The sequence below is a fragment of the Podarcis cretensis genome (assembly GCF_951804945.1).
Source record: "Podarcis cretensis genome assembly, chromosome: 2".
NCBI lineage: Eukaryota > Metazoa > Chordata > Lepidosauria > Squamata > Lacertidae > Podarcis > Podarcis cretensis.
In genome coordinates, this window is record NC_137171.1 from 99,137,938 (window position 1) to 99,158,217 (window position 20,280).

Below are 20,280 nucleotides of genomic sequence, written 5' to 3' on the forward strand. Positions count from 1 at the left end.
CTTCCCATTCATTATTGCTTAGACAGATAACCTGTAACTTTAGTGCTCAAACTCCTACAGTGCAAATTGTTCCGTAGCTTTGATCCGGCAAGCTTTTTCTGATTGGCCAGTCCCAATTGGCTGTGGTTCCGCCAATAATGGAATGACCTAGATGACTCCCTTTTTAACATATCTGATCTTGCTTCTTCTGAGTCATCAAGAAGAGGACTTAGTCCTCAGCTTTTCCTTTTTCTTTGCAAAAATGTTCACACTTGAAACTCATGCCAATTTCAGACGTAGCATAGAATTAACTGGTAGTGATAGCTTGGTTTGCCCACAAGTGTTTTAGATTGTCCAGCTAATAAAACAGTAGTGCCTTTTTTAATAATAATAAAAAAAATGTTTCAACTTAAGAGGAGGAGATCTGTGCCCTCCAAACTTTCAGAAAAGCTTGCTCCCTGGGGATCTAGCCATGAAAGAAATATATATATATATGGGTGGGGGGGAGCACAAACAACAAGGAGAGCAACGGATAGGATGTAGTCAGTGAAAGAACAAATAAGGAAAAGCTAATAAAAAGCTTCCACTGCAGCTTCAAAGCCTGGGCAAATAAAAAAAGAGTGAAGACAACAGTGTCAGGAAGTCTCTAGGGGAGAGTGCTCCAGAGTTGGGAAGCCACAACTAAGGACTTGGCTTTCGCTCTCGCTCTCTTGAAGCAGTATCATGCCACTTTAAACAGTCATGGCTTCACCCAAAGAATCCTGGAACCTGTAGTTTGGAAAGGGTGCTGAAAGTTATTCCCCTCACAGAGTTACAATTCCCAGAGTTCCCTGGGAAGAGAGGTTGGTTGTTAAGCCACTCTGGGAATTGGGAGAAATGTATAGACCACATTAGGTGGGGAGATAACTAGCTCTCCTGCACAGCCCCCCTATCCCCAGTTGACTCGTCACAGCTGTTATGCTCTTTGAGACTGAATGAAAATGCAACTGTCTCTTCATGAAATAGCACAACCAGCTGCTCTGCATGAACCATTCGCTTTCCAAAGTGATATAGAGTTCCAGGCACATACCTATATAAATAGAAAACTTTGCTCCTCCTTCATGGGGCTCGTTCCATGAATTTGTTTATCTATGATTATGATTATTGCTTTACATCTCAATGTATACATCCAAATGTGTGCACGAGAAACGTCTGCTGGTGTCTCATTAGATACAATACTGATCCCATTCAGCCTCAGGAATTGAGTTGATTCCAACATTTTGGGGGCTTAAACATGTTTGTGGGACAGATATTTTGAACATGTGGTCTGAATGTGCTTCTTTCAAACCTCAGGAAGTTTTTGCTATAACAGGTCAAAATGTGACAGAAAGTAAGTCCAGAGTACTAGGGAAGTCCTGTAACTCAACAGGAATCCAGTTCAGTCCCTAATATCTCCTAAGTAGTCTGGGAAAATCTTCTAGAGAGCCGCTACTGTCTGACGCTGTAGACAATATTGAGCTTGATTGTCCAATAGTCTGACTTGCAATAGTCTGACTCGCAATAATGGAATTTCCTATGTTCTTGATGTTCTATTTGACCTCCCAATCACTTACATAAGAAAGTCCTGTGAGTATATAACTCTGAGGCTCCATCAGTTCTCAATCACAGTTATTAAAGAAACAGCCTTTTATGCAAACTAGTTGCTAAATCTATAAAGACAACTGGATGAATCTTTAATACCTGAATGACTGTTGAATACTAAAAAATCAGCCCATACCTGAGTTTCTATCATTTCTGCACTGTATTAAAATGCTACATTGTTCAACCCTGTGGCTTGGGATTTTGCTTAGGCGTAATAAATCTGTCTTCCTTTTTAAGGAAAACATGACATTAGCAGGCTAACATCTTAATAAATTAATTCATGAAATATGCCAGGAGTGTGCATGACCTCGCCCTTAAATTCAACTAAATCCTGTTCCAACTATGTATTGCTTCTTTCCCTTTGTATTATTTAACTTTCTGTAAAATGAAAAGCATGCAAAATGATAGGGTTGAGAGAGAGATTCTTCTAATTAAGGATGTGAAGGTTGCTAGGGATTCACACAACATGCCTTCCTCATCCTTCCAAGTTTTTAAACCATGTGCTGTTGTTTTTTTAAGCAGGTAGCGATTCTCTTGCTGTGCCAGGCCAAAGAATAAACTCTGTGCCACTTTCTCCAAAATCTCCACCACCCAAATCCCTTGGGGTGGAGAGAATCCATCTCAGGAAGTCCTCCATGAATGAGCAACTCCTTGAATCCAGGCACTCCAGGTACAGAATTTCTGATATGGCCAAAAACTTCAGTAACATTTGCTTAGTTTTTCTACAGAGGTGATGATATTTTTAAAATACTGCTGTTATTTATTTACTCATCCATCACCTTTTCTGCCTCTTAAAAAAAAAGCATGCAAAATGACTTGCAACACAATTTTGGGGGGTGGGGAGAGGGGCAGTTGTAGTTGAGCAATTTCTCATGGCTGAACTTCCTTTCATCTGTAAACTGAAGACACATTTCTCTGTGTTTGCATGCAACACTGAACATTTGAGATTATTCAGTAGGGGAGCTAGGTTAAACAAAAAGTGGCTGGACTTGTGGAACTTGCAAGCAAAGCTTAACAAGTTATTGGCTCTAGGTAGGACCTCAAGAGCCTTCATCTCCACACCCAGGGTTTTCTGAGCTCTTCTCTTACCACTGCAATCCTTTGTGCCCCTTCAAAGGCTGCTACAGAAAGCCAGGTGACCTTTCCAAGCTGCTTCTAATGAAGCATAAGGACCTTCAGTGGGAATGAGAAAGCTGGAGATCCTCAGTACATGTGCAGAACCACTTGTGTGAATTCCTCACCATTATTTCTAACTTCTACACTCCTCATCCATTCTATGTCACTTGAGATTGTATATTAGTATTCCGTGAGCTTGCACCATCATCCCAACAAAGCATGACTGTTAAGTTAACTGGTTTCACCTCTGCTTTTATTTTCGTTTTCTCTTCCTCCCCGTTTTTAAAAGTTCCACTTTCGCAGCTCTCAAAATACCAGCCATTCTGCAAGATGCTTTCCTGCGTGAACTTTGTGCTTGTTTTATATACTATCTTTCCTGTGTTTTTCAAATCTTTCGCTTTCAATCTGTTGGCGAGTAACGCGAATGCTGTTCTGCTTTGCATTTTATTGAAGATATTGGGATGGTGGCCACATATCGGATTCCTCTATTTATAATCACAGAGACCCCTTGTCAACACACAGCAGCCCGTACAGAACAGTGGAGAGGCAGCACCATGGTGGAAGAAGTATGCCCACAACACCAGTTCTCACACGCAATGCGTATAGTAGCACTCATTTACAGTAAGCTGGTTTTCTTCTTTCTTTCCCCCAGAAAGCATTTCCAACAGAAAATAATTAGCTCATCCATAATCTTTCTTTATGATAAGAGGCATATCATAAAATAATAGATAAAGTCATGGGTGTGTCTGCCATAGTACTCCTTTGAAAGCTTGAGACATTGGGTGCATTGCTAATAATAATAATAATAATAATAATAATAATAATAATAACAACAATAATAACAACAACTTATGATTTATACCCTGCTCATCTGGCTGGGTTTCTCCAGCCACTCTGGGTGGCTTCCAATAGAAGATTAAAATACAATAACCTATTAAACATTAAAAGCTTCCCTAAAATTTCCCAAAAGCTGCTTACCCCTAGAAGTAAGTTATTGCTGGTCCCCTATATATTTGCATTCAATCAACAACAGTAAACCAAGCTCCTACATCTCTTGAAGGCTGAGGGAGCTTCCCCAGATTTCCCTAACCTGATGGATGTTATCCAGAGGAATGTTAGACGTTCTTAAGTATCCTTGAAACTGAAGGAATTACAAGCTTTGCTTGAAATTATTCAGTGGAACTCAAATGTTGCTCAGCTTCCTTTGCTGCTTTATCTTCCTTCATTTTCTTTTTATTTTTTTGCAACAAATGTTTGAATAGTACAGATGTTCTGAATCAGATAAAGGTTGTCGCAGGAAGTACTGAAGTTTGGGAAACACTGGTTGGCCCTGTGACACCGTGTCAGTCTCTACAGCCGCAGCAGGCACTGTAACTCTCCAAAGTTTACACTCTTCCATTGTCTCCCGAGACAGATGAATGCCAACAATGATACATGAAATCCTAGCATAGCTCGTAGATATTTGAGACTCTTGTGGAGTAGACCAAGGAACATGAACTATTCCAACCTCCCATTACATTCGTGATATTTTATATCCCTGTTAGATTCCTGCCTGGACTTCCCATGAAAAACTTCACGGGAAAAGGCGTCACAGACTCCATAGAGAGCTTGTTTCATTGTTCTTAAGGTTTTTTTACTTAAAACCAATGCCTACCTTTCCTGTAATTCAAAGTATTGTAGCTTTGCCCTATGCTACTTGTTGGATAGAACTGCATGCCATGTTTGTAACAAAGGCTATTTTCTGCTTTCTCAGGCCGGATGTATCCCCCCAGCACTGCAGGCAGCGGAGGGGCAGCTTAGAGTCCCAAACCAACTTGCTGTCTGAGACTGCCAGCGAAAAGCCAGTGTTCACCCTTTCAAAATCTCCGAGAAGCAGCAGTACAGAAATCCTAGATGATGGGTCTTCCTACACCAGCCAGTCCAGTGCGGAATATTATGTGACCTCAACCCCAAGCCCCTGCTATACAACCCAGACTCTGGACAACCGCACAAGAAACAGGAGATGGACCAAGAAGCAGAACATTTCTGCTGCGAATTCGGGAAGCATGCCAAACCTTGCCCAGAAGGACGTCCGCAATGGCGGCTACCCAAAAAGCCAGGAGCAGCCGTCGGTCACCTGCTACATTCCTGGCTACGCCCCTTACACGGAGTGCGATGTGTATTACAATAGCGGCTACGTGTATGAAAATGGCACAGAGGGCCAGTACACGGTTAACCCTTCCTACCGTTCGTCGGCGCACTATGGACACGAGCGCCGCTATCGGGATTTCAGGTCTTTCCACGAGGATGAGATGGAGAGAGTGCCGCACAACCCGTACGCCACCCTTCGCCTGCCGCGGAAGCCGTCCGTGAAATCTGAACACATCACCAAAAACATTCACAAGGCCTTAGTAGCAGAGCATCTTCGCGGCTGGTACCAGCGTGCCTCTGGGCACAAAGATCAGGCTCATGGCCTGCAGGCAGGCTTTGACGCCGACAGAGGGTCACAGAGGAGCCTGGGCTTTGCTGGGCTGCAGGTCCCCTGTTGTCCGAGCAGCCGCGCATCTTCTTTCTCTTCAGGTAACTCTCCATTTTGTGCCTCTGCAACTTCACACATATCGTGGGCTCTGGAGCCCAGCAATTGCTCATGGGTGTTATGAGGTGTCCCCCTGACTGTAACAACTTAACACATCCATATCTAAATTGAATTCTTTCTTCGCACACAATGAACGCCTCCTCCATTATGTGAGCAGGAAGGCCTGCTCACATAAAAACTCCCTGTGTTCGTTGGCACGTTTACAGGGCTTTGGATCAGGTGGCAGAGATAAAGCCCAGAGACTCAGATTGCTGGTGCCCCTGGAGCAAATGCTTCTAATCTTGCCTTGTTGATTCATGCAATGAGCAGCACAGGCTGCGGGGGGGGGGGGGGGAGAGAATTCTCCAGTTGATCAGCTTTTGGAAGCAGGAATAACTATTGGGATATTAAAAGAAACCAGCATATGAAAATAAATACAGCTTGTTTAATACCGATGCAAAATGGAGACGCTTCAGAATTTTGAACTTCATATTGGTATTTCTTTGTTTGAGACTACCTGGAAATGCATCTGGTGCAGAAAGCAGATGCCTTGAATATTGAGTAGTAGGGAACGTACTGCACTTGTTTGAAAATAGCTGCGTTCATCAATAGGTAGATTTGGAGGTCCATGCCATGGTGCCTAAAACTTTAAAGCAGTGAACAGCCTGTGTACCTTGAGGAACACCTGCTCCCATGTAACCCTCCCTTGCCCCTGGTACCACCTAGAGAGAGGCCTTGCTGCTCTGTGCCAGAGGTTAGGTTGGCGAAATCACAAGAGCAAGGTTTCCTCTGTTATTACACCATGCCTGCAGACAGGCCTGCCTAGGCCAAACAGGATGGAACAGGCTCATGGGTGATTAAGACATATTTAGTTTCTGGTGTATGTATTGTTTTAAACTGTTGAGTCCACCCACTTACCCTGGTTTTATTACTGTTTTCCAGTGCATTTCATTGAAGTTTCTTTTACTGTACGTAATCCACCCTAAATACAAGAAAAGGACAGAATATAATTTTTTTAATGAGAATAGTAAATAGATACATAATACTGCATAAGACGGAGTATTAGACCAATCTTACATTCTGTAATTACTTTGTGCAAATAGATTATCTGTGTGCACGAGCGTTTGTGTGTGTGTGTGTGTGTTTGTGTTTAAATTCAATCCACATAAAACATTTAATGGGAAACATTTCTTTAATATTGTTTCTCGGTGTCAGAGTAGATACGGTGCTGTGTAAGAACGACAGAGCTCTGGATTGAGCTAAAATAATTTGTAGAAGCCTTGCTAAACTGGTTTGAGAAAGAATGGTCAAGCTGGTTTGCAAAGTAATTGGGTGTCAACAGTGTGCAGGAGGTTAAGAAACTGGGGACAAGCCTACTGGCTCAGAGGTGGCTCATCTAGTTCAACATCCTGCCTCTCATAGTGGTGAGATCTAGGCAGTTAATGAAACATTTTTATCCACAAAAGGTGGCAGCAAACGCATCCAAAAATTACTGCACAAAGGGACAAGTACATATGAGAATAAGACAAATATTAAGGTTTATATTGGGTTTTCAACCAGTATCTGTGCTTTGGGGGTATAAAAAAAAATACAAAATGTGTTGATACCTGTGCATGGACTTCTTGCCCAACACTGAAAATTGCCTAAGCCATTGAAAGAAACAGTCTGAATGCACAAAGCTCATAAAGTCTTAATAATAGATAAACCCTCACACAACTTGGGGGGGAGGGGGGAGTAATTTTATAACAGAAATGTGGGCACTTGTGTATTAGAAAAAGATGCAATTGTTGCAACAGAACCTACCATATATAAAAACAGAGTTACTGAATTTAAGTTAAAATAAAACATTAATAAGTATCGCTTTTGTTAAACCTAGAATATTCAGGAAGATGTATGGTGGAGGTAGGGAATCTAAGGGAATACAGTGTTATGATCATTTTTTAAATTATGAATTAGAGCAGAACTAAGTAGTGTAAGATAAAAAGCAGAGCAATTGTTTTCTGTGATTTGGTTTGTAACTTGATCGGATTAAAATCTAAAGTTAGATAAAAAGGAGGTGCATTGCCCTAATCAAGTTGAATGAACATGTTATTCTCACCAGTGAATCTATGTGGTACTTCTGTGAACTCATTGCAATAGCTGACTATACTTTTCTGGTAGCAGTGCATCAATTGCTCACAGTTTGAGGTTCTACTACTTATTATTATTGCTTGTTAAATTCCTATACCACCCTTCATCCGAAGGGTGGTTTACAATATAAAAAAAACATTCTTCCAGTCTTCCACTTATTTGTCTCTGTCTAAAAACAGCCTCTAGCTAATGGCTGTGTTTCGAGTATGTGAAGAAGAAAAGCATACTTGAATCCTTAGGCAAGTTAGTCACTGCTAGCATTATTTTCTTTCCCCCTCTGCTTTAGCATCTTCTACAAATGCCTCTGGGAATTGGCGGAATCCGATTGCACTGGGACTTCCCGATTATGATACGCTGTCTCAATCCTCTTATGCTAGCTGTTACGGGAGTGTGTATGGCAACCACCAGCTGCCAAGCAGGTAAGCTATTTACAATGGAATTGCTGGCTTACATTGTGATATGTCTACAGCTGGTTTGCCTGTTGGAATGCAGCAGCCTACACATAAGAAAGCCACTTCTGCCGTTTTCAACTTTTTTCTAAGAACTGAACTCAAGCTCCGTCTCTTCATTCATGTACAGCATTTTGATTGTAGCACGCAGGACTTTAGGCCTATTTACTGAAAGTAGATTGAGACAGAAATTTGCAGCTGTGATGGGGAAGGGCATAAAGCCGGGTAGGGCAATGTATCATTTATTATTATTATTTATTGAATTTATATACCGCCCTATACCCGGAGGTCTCAGGGCGGTTCACATAAAAAGATCACAGTATATAAAATAAAAATAAAAGCAATAACCCAATAATATCCCCCCAAAAGAGCCACATTTTAAAAGGGTATGGGATGTTGATCAGGTCAACCAAAAGGCCTGGTTTTAAAAAAAGTCTCTATTACACCAACCATTTCCCTAGACCAATGGTCCACTGGTGAGTCTACAGGGTAGCAGTAAAAGAAAGCACAGGCCAGTACAGAAAACCTTGGAAGGCTACCTGTGACCTACCCCTGGTTTAGAGAACTGAAAAACTGCATGTGCTAATTAAGACTCCAGCCCTAATAAATTGAATTTCGGTATGAGCTTGCAACACCATGAAGTGCTCCTGAAATGTGTTGTGCAAGAGCCTGCATTGTGCTATTACACTGGTGAACTGTGGGTAGTCTACTTCCTTACCATTTATTTGCATGTACAGCATATCTTCAGGTCAGCCATTGGCTTGGGGATTTTAGAAGGAAAGTGGGGGAAAACTTGTTTATTTGTTATTTGTGTGAAGGCACCACACAAGTACAAAAGGGCCTGCAAGGCTGTGCCTTCATCTCCTTCCCTGTTGCCATGAGGCCTTTTCTAACTTCCCATGTTTTTGGGGTGTTCTCATATAGCCTTACTGAACAAACCAGAGCCCTGTGCAATCAGAGTTCTAAACTGCATCTTAAAACAAAACATGGAATGTTGACTCCTGGAGGTACCTTCTGTGCATGGTGAATGGAGTTGCGGTGTTCTGCCTCCAGCACTCAAATAGAAGGACCCACATTCATTCCCTGGCATACCCAGGTGGGGCTAGCAATGTCCAACGAATGAAACTCTGGAAAGCCACCGCAAGCCAGTGTAGTGGGCAATACTCAAGTCGGTGGACCACAGCATAAGGCAGCTTCCTCTGTTTTTTGGCTGTGTGACCTTGTGCATGATCCATATTCTGCATGTCTGTCTGTGTGTGTGTGTGAGAGAGAGAGAGAGAGAGAGAGAGAGAGAACTGGCCTTGTGCCTGGCCTCTGAAAAATAAATACACATTTCTGCAAGATGGGGTGGGTCAAATAGAGGGTTCATTCTCAAGGCAAGGGTGTTCCTCATTGCTTTCTTTGGTTAGCATTCCCCACTCTTTTCCTCACCTTGTTCTCATCACAATTCTGCCAGCAACAGGTAGTCTAGTGTTAAGTCCAAGTGCTTCCAAATGTTTTTTCATGTAAATCTTCTTCTTCTTCTTCTCTTTTCCTCCTTCTCTTTACTCCGCCTGTTACCCAGAAGAACAAAGGCCTTCTGTCCAGGAGGTTGCTTGTGCCTGAAATATGAGATCGTGTTTAAATGCACTTTTGCTGAATGCAGCCAGCAGAGTGTAGCAGTGACCGTTTTGTGCATGGTTTATAGTGGCCTGCCGTGTTCTTACTGCTGAACTGGCTTGGGTGAAGCTGTCTAGTTAGGTACTGACATCAGCTTCATTCTCCACACTGCATTCTTAAGGACAGTAAAGCATCCCAGGCAACGGTTCATTTAAGTCCTTGCAGCATTTCAGTTTTTTAACAGGATGGCTAAAAGTTACATTATAATCATATTTAATTTTATTACTAATTGCCTGAGTTTTCTCACCTAATGCCAAACACTGAGGAGAGTGGCCATTATTTTGGCAGCTTTACACAAAGGCCTGATTTAGCTGTAATGCTAAATGATGGCTTAGTGTTCTGTGCATGATATTCTCTTCTCCCCTGTGTGTGCAATGAGGTGATGGGATGTTTTCCTCTGCTACTGTCTGTTAACTGCAGTGTCCCAAATCTATCCTGTGATTAACCTCAACTACAATTTGTTTAAACAAGCCAACATCATAAACAACAGCTTATTTCATTGGCTCCAATCCAGAACACTGACCAGTGCTCCCATTGCCAGTTCTGGAAGAAGCAGGTCCTTTTACTCTTAAGAGACCTTTCATCTGTCACTGGCTGTGGAGGAGCCCAGTTTGCAGGATTTCTCACTGTCATAGGGTGTCAAAACTATCATCTTGGTGGGCTGTGTTTATACATGTGCTGTGACCTAACCTGGACTCTGCAGAATAGGATGAGAGAGAAATGCCAAGCAAATACTCTGATATGTCTTTTCTTAATGGGTATTTATGTTCCAAACTTTATAACCGGTCAGTTTCCAGGGGCTCATAATCTGTAATTAAATACACAAGCTGAAATACAGGGTTGATCTGTCACCGAAACCAATATTCACTGTGGCCATTATCTACTTCCTGGGCCTTTACTGCTCCAGCATCAGACTGGTGCAAGTCCTCTTGATTCCACTTTCAAATCTCACTGCTTTGAGGATAAGGTTATATTGAATATAAGTGAGTGTACTATTGAGCAGCACCTGAATTTGCAGTTCATCTTGCATATCACTAATAGCCATTATGTTTTTACAGGATGTATGCCGAAACAAGCCAGTTGGGCAGCAGCGACAGGGACCAGTTGGAAGGCGACTTGCAAGACGGTGACCAGAGACTGTTCTGGCATGAGGATTCGAAGCCTGGGACTTTAGTGTGAGCCTAGCCTTGGCTTCAGTTACCCCATGTGCCTTGCACCTTTATGCTGTTCTACAAAACAAACAAAACTTAGCTTCCTGGTGCAACTCAGAAGTGAGGACTGTTATGGGAGGATGAAGTATTCAGCGAGACAAAGCTGCAGGCTCTTATCCACGTTAGCACAACAACATGAATCCAAATAGACCAAAATGAGGAAGAGATCTGGTTTTAAATCTCCTACCACAAAATGCAGCCTTTGGTTGAAGTATTTTGGAAAGCACTTTTTAAAAAAAAGACGGAAAGAAGATGATGGTGCAAACTTCAAAAAAATGTGAAAAGGGGATTCTTGTTGGGACCATTTTAGGAGCACAATTCAGAGAGAAAGAAAATTACAACAGTGGAGTCGCTTCTGTCGTAGCACCTGCTGATCAAGAAGACGAGTTTGTGGGCTACAGGGCAGAAGGTTGACTTTGCAGCACTACTTGAAGGATGTTTGGGGTTTTAAACAGTATTTTGAATGAGGTTAAAAATGTTTTTTAAGATGTGCTGTCCTGAATGTCTCTTTCTCATCGAAGCACCATGAAAAGAAAAGAAGTAGTAGTTGCACATTGCAATGTACCACATAAATCTGTGGCAGCAGGGTGGCTGTTTTCTGAAAAGTGCAAGCAGGCATCTTCAAATTGCTTCCTAGGGTGGAATAATTTTACACCTCTCCATTATAAATTTTCATTTATGGAATAATGCATGCAGGTTTAAATGTGGAGTGCACAGGGAAACACTTGGTTTTGATACATCTTAAGAAACAGAAAGTTTGCGAGAATATTTGCATTACTGATGTGACAATATGTCCAATGCATTGAACGGCTTCACTATATTGACCAGTATTATTATTATTTTTAAAAAACAACAACAGTGGACACAATTGCACTTAACAGTAATACCAAGTTGGTGCCTTAAAAATCAAAGGGCATTTAAATTGTAAAATCTGCTATCTGTAAAAAGCAGGTGCACTATGCATTTGCTGGTCCCAGTCAATGAAGTCAGGAGTAGAGCAGAAGACTTGAATAGCCCCTGCTTCTCTCCTGGTGCAACCTCTCACCTTCAAGATGTGATCAGTGTTCATTATCTGTTATCCAAGGAGAGAGAGAGAGAGAGAGAAAGAGGGAAGGAGCACCAGGGTGGAGAATGAACTGGCTTGAGCTGACAGTAGCCATCTTCACACAATAACGAAGAGGCGACACAGATATAAATGGACCGCAGGGCTGTGTGTTCACCCTGCCCTTGAGGCTGCATAATTCATTCTGACCCCTTTTGTGTTGAAGGATAACTTCTGAAGTAGGGAGCCTTTTTATCCCTGCAAGCTCCCTGCATGATTTAAGAATCCTGAATGACAAGCTTACATGGGTAGAAAAAGTCTCTCCACTTGTTATCCCTCACCATATGAGGAGTCTTTTGTGGCCTCAAGTACTTTTCTTTCCATGTTGCCGCCTTCATACAAGTAATATGTGAAGAAGACTAGCATAGCCATCTGGGGGATCTGTGAATGGAAACCTGTTTCCACTCATGTGAATTGCCTCCTATATAGATCGGGGCAACCGAGTGATGAATTAGCATGTAAACAAAATAAGTGAATATTTTTTTCTGTGCAAACAAAGGAAGAACTCAACTGCAGGTTTTATCTAGGAGGAATAAGCCTACCTCATATCATCTACCTGTAGGAACAAATTAGCTAAAGTTTACCTAGTGTAATTTTGCAAACTTATAAAAAATATTTTTGTTTCTCAGCTATACTGTGCTTCAGGATTCTATCCAATGGTGCTGTTTGGGGATCTTCCTTTTTTTAAAAAAACAAAATGCAGAATGACTCACTCCTTGTTACTGTATATGGAAAAGTTTCGGGGGGTGGGAAGGTTTTTGAACCTTTTTTTTTTACTGATACTCCAAATCATGTAAAAAGAATTCTATAAATATATATATATATATACAGAGAGATTCTGAATTTGTTAAGCTGGTCCTTAGTCATTTGTATTATTAGAGTTAAAGTTTGGAATAAACGTGGAAAAAAGAAACAAAAATAATAATTTATTTCTTTTGTGCATATTTGTATAGCCTTTTAGAAACAAGGATATCTTTTTTTGCCTATTCTTTTACTACTCCTGACTTTTTAAAGACCTATGATTTTGTATAGGTCAATAAACTCGAAAAGTATGCTACTAAACATTTCCCGTATTCTCTATTTTTGTGTGTTTTTTTGTTTTTACCTTTTGGCATCCCAAAGTTCTGGTGTGGATTGCAACTTAAATACAAAGGTTATGATCTAGTCAAAGAAAAGCACTGAAAGATGTGCTTGCTTCTCTCTCAAGGTACTCCATTCCTGGCTTATTGTGAATGTAGGCCTCTTCCCCTCTTCTTTTTTCCTCTTCTCAAGAGCGTGCATGTACGTTTTATAGTGTGCGTGTTTGTTGTACCAGAATTTCCCATTACCACATGTCAGCGACATGCCTGTGGCATAAACATCTCTGAAGAAAAGGGCACATGAGAAATTAAACCCTCCTCAACTCTGTCAGCCCCTTCCCACCAACCATGCACAACTCCTTCGGTAGGCTGGCCTCATGTGAGACTTTTCCTTCACAACATTGTAAAATAATTCATAAGCAGGTCAACTAACGTATATGGGTTGTGGGTAGCTCATAGATTTCCATCCACTTCAGGACCAGACTCTGGCCATGTGTGTGGTGGTGATGGTGGTGTTAATTGCTTGTAGGGGAAAACCACAATGGTTTGGGACCATTGCATGAGGGAAGTGGGATTTTACCCTTTGCCCTCTTTGTGCTACTGATCCAAATCCCCATACTGATTATTGATTTTAAAAAACACAAAGCCCAGATGACATGAATAACATCATGAAAATAGCTAAGAAATCTGAGCAGATCCTCTCCCCCGCCCCATCTTCTATCCTATTCCTTCTCTGAGACTGGCAAAAAAACACCCTTATTTTTATCAAAGCTACGTTATTTTACTTTAATGCAGGCAAAAGCAAACTCGGCCCTCCAGATATTTTGAGACTACAACTCCCATCATCCCGGACCACTGGTCCTGTTAGCTAGGGATGATGGGAGTTGTAGTCCCAAAACATTTGGAGGGCCGAGTTTGCCTATGCCTGCTTTAAGATGTATGACATGTCCAGTTTTCCCCTGGCTGGTAGCACCAGGTACGGGCAACCCAGGGTACGTTGCACAGATTTTACCAGCACATGTTTGGTTCTGCTCCAGCTTGCAGAAAGATGGAAACACGGGGTGCCAAAAATGTGATCAGAACCACAAGGAGTCTGGAACTGATGGGAGTTGTGGTTCAACAATAGCAGGAGAGCTATAGCAGGTTGGTAACAGCTGATCAGGAAGAATGCAGCTATATAGTGAAATCGCCTTAAGAAAACAAGCATTCTTTATTTAGCAATGTCAGGATTGTTTGGTATATTTGACCACATGCTTAAGGCAGTCCTTCCAAGGTCCAGACCCTCACCCACCTGCTCTACAACTACTTAGAAGACATCCAGACCAACCCCCAAATCTCACAATACAATTTCTGCTTTTTTTATGAAGTCTTCTACCTCAACTAGTGATCGTAATTTGTATTTCTTGTTTTAGGTAGCGCCCATCTTTGTGCATGATGTAAATAGTACAAGAGGAGAAAAAATATACCTGCCCCCAAAACCCTGCAGTCTAAAATTTAACACACAGGAAACTACAGCAGAAAAGACAGGGAGTGGAGGTAGGGGTAAATGGGCAAAATACATCGGTTGTTTCTGTTATAAATGCTTGGGCTCGGTTTCACAGAAATTCCTACTCAAAGGGGCATTGGCTCCACATTTTGAGTCTATTTGAGCAGGCATAAGGGCTAAAAAGCTGCTTTAAGAACAACAACAAAAGGAGAGGTTGAATAAAGTAGAACCATCCATACTGATATTTTTCCTCCCAAGTAACCACCATTATGGTGTGCCACAATTACATTAAAAGGTAAAGGTACCCCTGCCCGTACGGGCCAGTCTTGACAGACTCTGGGGTTGTGCGCCCATCTCACTTAAGAGGCCAGGGGCCAGCGCTGTCCGGAGACACTTCCGGGTCACGTGGCCAGCGTGACATCGCTGCTCTGGCGAGCCAGAGCCGCACACGGAAACGCCGTTTACCTTCCCGCTGGTAAGCGGTCCCTATTTATCTACTTGCACCCGGAGGTGCTTTCGAACGGCTAGGTTGGCAGGCGCTGGGACCGAGCAGCGGGAGCGCACCCCGCCACAGGGATTCGAACCGCCGACCTTTCGATCGGCAAGTCCTAGGCGCTGAGGCTTTAACCCACAGCGCCACCTGCGTCCCCTACAATTACATTACTAATACATAATATAGGGGTAGGTTGATGAAATTATTTTTAAGGGATGGTGTCAACATAGGTTTGCCCTCTTTCGTGGTTTTGTCATGCTGATCTGGAACATCACAGATACAGCTTGTGCCTGACCACACCCTGGAAAACCTTTGAAAAGCGAAGCAGGAAAATGGCAAGCTGTAAATCATAGCACTCATTAGCAGAGCCATCCTATGAGTCTACTCAAAAGCAAGTCCAGTTCTATAGGGCTTACTCCAAGAGAAATGCATTTAGAAATTTGCCTCCTTTGAATACTCGCAAGTCCACTTTAATGTACTAATGCCTGTAAAAATGTTAACTGTACACATGGCTCAAGCAAAACACATTCTGTTGTATGAGTTGCAGGCAATTAAAACAATCACAAATAAGCAAATTTCTTCCTGCCCCTTGAAAAAACATTTTCTGAACGCCTTGGAACCACTACTCGTTCCAAAAGCCCATCTCCTGCTCCAGTCATTTATCTTCTTTCATGGCAAGGGAAATAGGGTGTTGTGAGGGGATGAGAAATGGCCCCATTGCGATATAAATTCACATGGTTCTTTCACTGGACTAGGTAGACAGTTCCGTAACTCACTCTCTTCTGTTTAGAAAGTGCTACTTGAAATGTACCAAAAGGAAAGCTACTTGACCCCACACACTACATAGTGCCTCCAACAATGGAAGTAGAATATAGCCATTGTGATCAATGGCTACTGGCCATGATGAATATGTTCTAGCTCCAAGGTTACAGATAACCAACTTCTGGAAATCACAAGTGTGGTGAGTGCTGTGGCGCTCAGGTCTTGCTTTGGGGTTTCTCGTAAGCATCTGGTTGGCCACTGTAAGAACAGAATGCATACCTGACTAAATCAGTCATTGGCTTGATCACGCAGCCTCTTCTTACAAGCTTGTGAATAAACTCTGTTGGGTTTTTTCCTGTTAACAGAGGGGGGGGGGTGCCTGTTCTTAGGTTCTTTTCAATTTACAGGGACCTTCACTGGCTTCTCTATAAATATGTAGACCCTTTGGCAGAGTTCCCCTGATTTATTCGTTCTTCACATGTTACATACAATAATCTAGTTTCTTATATAGATGTGAATTTGGCTGCTGTCAAATAGTCAAGTGGCAGAAAAGGAAGGAAGGAAAATACTAGTTTCAGCTTCGCTGGCTTTGCAGGTCCTTCTGGCTCAGCTGCCACATCTGGGAGAGAAAAATTAAGTGCCAGTAAAATCTCAACCGATACCGAGTCGGTCAGTGCCATAAAGCCATTGCCCAGCAAAACAACTTTTCCCCAGCAAGTTGATGCCATGACTGGTTTAACAACCTCGTCAATGCAGGGCACACCTCAGGTGCTGACAACTACAAAGGCTTGCCATCCCTCCTCCCTTTCTCTTAGCAAAGTAAAGTATACTGTTGGGGAAATAAACAGTAGCTGGCAAGCCTCTCAGCGGAACAAAATGTTCTTCCATGATTGTTCCAATATAGCTTCCTTCCCAAGCTCAGACTAGACTGTCACCACGGAAATAAGGGTTGTTCGTGGAAGAGAGCGCACTCTGCAATTAACTGGTGGGTCCGTGTTTTTGACATATAATTGATCACATCCTGGGTAGCTCAGCTGGTTAGAGTGTGGTGCTGATAATGCAAAGGTTTCAAGTTCGATCCCCCTGTGGAACAGCTGCATATTCCTGCATTGAAGGGGGTTGAACTAGATGATCCTCTGGGTCCCTTCCAACTCTATGAGTCTATAAATCAACATTCATTTTTTTTATATATATAAATATTTATTGAAATTTTTTAAATACAAAATGCAAAAATGATAAACAATATAACATGAATCATAACACATTTTTCAAAACTTCTTTGGACTCCCTCACGTCTCCCACTCCCACTTACATCATTATGACCTTTTTCCAGCAATTTATCATCTTGTTTACATTCTTAAATCTCGTTCAATTAATTTAATCTAATAATTCTCCAAAAATTTTATATTTTCCTCAATCTCACTTATCGTCAAATTCAAATCTAATTCAATGGTAGGCAGTTATTTATGATCTAGCATCCTTCTTAGCCTTCTGCCAAATTACAATACTTTTGTAAATAAATCTTGAATTTCTTCCAGTCTTCTTCAACCCTCTCTTCTCCCAGGTCTCGAATTCTACCAGTCATCTCGGCCAGTTGCATATAGTCCATCAGCTGCATCTGCCACTCTTCCAGTGTGGGTAGATCTTGAGTTTTCCAACTCTTAGCGATAAGTATCCTTGCTGCCATTGTTGCATACATAAAAAATGTTCGGTCCTTCTTTAACACCTTCTGGCCGACAATGCCCAGAAGGAAGGCCTCTGGTTTCTTAGTGAAGGTATACTTAAATACCTTTTTCAACTCATTATATATCATTTCCCAGAAGGCCTTCACTCTAGGGCAAGTCCACCAGAGGTGAAAGAATGTTCCTTCATGTTCTTTACATTTCCAACATTTATTATCAGACAAATGGTATATTTTGGCAAGTTTAACTGGGGTCATGTACCATCTATATATCATTTTCATTACATTTTCCTTCAAAGCATTACATGCAGTGAAGTTCAGCCCTGTGGTCCACAACCTTTCCCAGTCCTCAAACAAGATATTATGCCCAATATCCTGAGCCCACTTTATCATAACCGATTTAACCATTTCGTCTTGTGTATTCCATTTCAACAGCAAGTTATACATTCTTGATAGTACCTTATTTTTTGGTTCTAACAATTCTGTTTCCAACTTCGATTTCTCCACCTGGAACCCTACCTTTTTGTCATTTTTAAAAACTTCTTTAATCTGAGCGTAATGTAACCAGTCTCGCACTTTATCCTTCATTTTCTCTAAACTCTGCAATTTCCAATTGTCTCCATCTTTTTCTAATATTTCCCAATATTTTGGCCATTTGGCCTCCATATTGGGTCTTTTTCGGGCCTTAGCTTCCAGAGGTATAAATCAACATTCAATCAACTATTTAAGCATTTGATGGCCTAAGAAAGCCACAATCAATTGGGCAGTAGGTTTTAAAAATCTATTTTGTTTTATTTCCTTACATTTATATTCTTCTTCTGAGGTGGAATCTAAGATGGCATACTGTGGTTCCTGGGCAGTCACCCATCCAGACACAGCTTCATTTGCTTTCAGACCATACATACCCTGGGGTGACCTAGAAAATCTGTAAGCAGCACATTCTTTCTTATGATGACCTCTAGCACACCCGGGAGCTCAATCTGAAAACCAACAAAGCATGCCTTTACCTTCAGAACTAATGCTTTCTTTATGCGAAAATTGAATCAATTGATTGATTGATCAAGCAAGCAATCAAGTAACTGTAACCCATGAGTTAATTGACTAGCATGTATTTATGGGGATGAAACATCTTCCCTTTTTAATCACATGCTATTCCATCAATTTAGATCAGGGGTCAGTAAACTTTTTCAGCAGGGGGCTGGTCCACTGTCCCTCAGACCTTGTGGGGAGCCGGACTATATTTTTTTTTTTTGGGGGGGGGGGGATGAATGAATTCCTATGCCCCACAAATAACCCAGAGATGCATTTTAAATAAAAGCATACATTCTGCTCATATAAAAACACCAGGCAGGCCCCACAAGTAACCCAGAGATGCATTTTAAATAAAAGGGCACATTCTACTCATGTAAAAACACACTGATTCCTGGACCGTCGAAGGGCCGGATGTAGAAGGTGATTGGGCCAGATCCGGCCTTAGTTTGCCTACCTGTAACTTAGATGGTTAGTACTGAAAGAAATAAGGCCAAAGGGGGCCTCTGAGAAACAAAAGGGAGGAAACTCTCAGGTTTGCAGACATACAAATATGCAGGGGCAAGACATAGGTAAAGGTAAAGGTACCCCTGCCCGTACGGGCCAGTCTTGACAGACTCTGGGGTTGTGCGCCCATCTCACTTAAGAGGCCAGGGGCCAGCGCTGTCCGGAGACACTTCCGGGTCACGTGGCCAGCGTGACATCGCTGCTCTGGCGAGCCAGAGCCGCACACGGAAACGCCGTTTACCTTCCCGCTGGTAAGCGGTCCCTATTTATCTACTTGCACCCGGTGGTGCTTTCGAACTGCTAGGTTGGCAGGCGCTGGGACCGAGCAGCGGGAGCGCACCCCGCCGCAGGGATTCGAACCGCCGACCTTTCGATCGGCAAGCCCTAGGCGCTGAGGCTTTAACCCACAGCGCCACCTGACATGCACACCCAAAAAGCACCCCAGTCCAGTGAAGACTCAGCATGCTCATTAATCACAGAATATTGTCAGCTGGAAATTAAAAATGGGCATTTATGAAGGTGGGTAGAATGTTCTTCTCGGAGGAAATTACTGGCCAGAACACTAAAGGGGAAGACTTCAGTTAGCAGGTGAGAATACACTGCAACACTTTATGGATGGTCCCGGGATAAAAACTAGTGTGTGTGGTTTTAAACAATACTAAACATGTCTATAGCTCGCTTAAAAATGTTAGAAGTGATTCGCTGGAAGACTTTAGTGAATGTGAAGAATGAGAAGATACTGTAAACAAAAATATGTATCAGACACCATCGTAAGACTTAAGTGAAACCAACTGGATACAGAAACTGACCAAAGGCCTCTGTGAAGCAACAGAATTGCTACCACATTTGCAAAGCCACACAACAACAATGCTATGACACATTGCATCCAGACTCAGATTGTATCTCAAATTACTTCTTTGATGCATGTAAACTGTAGTCCGAAAAATAACCACTTCTGCACATGACGAGGAATTGAATATCAAGCTGCTTTGTGTCAGCTCTGCTAAAACATCTGCACTACCGAGGCAGTTCTAGTGTTCCTGCGTTGAAATACAAAGTCCTAAAGTGCTTGGGTCACTCAGATCATCCAGAGGATCAGTGTTAGCTGTTACCCAGTTTTTCGGAAGCCGGATTGCTTTCAACTGAAAGTTGGGCTTTTGGTGTTGCTGACCCCATGCTGTGGAATACTCTTCTGACTGAGATTTAGCAGACATCCTCGCTGCTAACTTTCAGAAGGCCTTTTCACACTGTCATTTAAACTGTCTCAAGAGTCAGTCATTGTTATTATTATTTCATGTAGGTTTTGTGGTATTTATTTAATGTACAGTGGTACCTCGGGTTGTTACATATGCTTCAGGTTACAGACTCCGCTAACCGAGAAATAGTACCTCGGGTTAAGAACTTTGCTTCAGGATGAAAACAT

At 42.1% G+C, this 20,280-nt stretch overlaps 1 protein-coding gene across 7 annotated transcripts in view; it reads left to right on the plus strand.

Moving 5' to 3' along the window:
• FRMD4B (FERM domain containing 4B) overlaps positions 1–12,882 on the plus strand; it is a 234,620-nt gene extending 221,738 nt beyond the window's left edge. For 3 of the 7 annotated variants that reach the window (XM_079958857.1, XM_079958853.1, XM_079958859.1), the window contains 5 exons: positions 2,119–2,269; positions 3,169–3,336; positions 4,469–5,274; positions 7,686–7,818; positions 10,566–12,882. In XM_079958857.1, the coding sequence (XP_079814983.1) occupies positions 2,119–2,269; positions 3,169–3,336; positions 4,469–5,274; positions 7,686–7,818; positions 10,566–10,686 (1,379 nt within the window). In that variant the 3' untranslated portion in view covers positions 10,687–12,882. The remainder of the gene's footprint in view (positions 1–2,118; positions 2,270–3,168; positions 3,337–4,468; positions 5,275–7,685; positions 7,819–10,565) is intronic. The other 4 variants (XM_079958855.1, XM_079958854.1, XM_079958856.1 and 1 more) reach the window with 4 other exon arrangements.
• Positions 12,883–20,280: the final 7,398 nt, after the last annotated feature.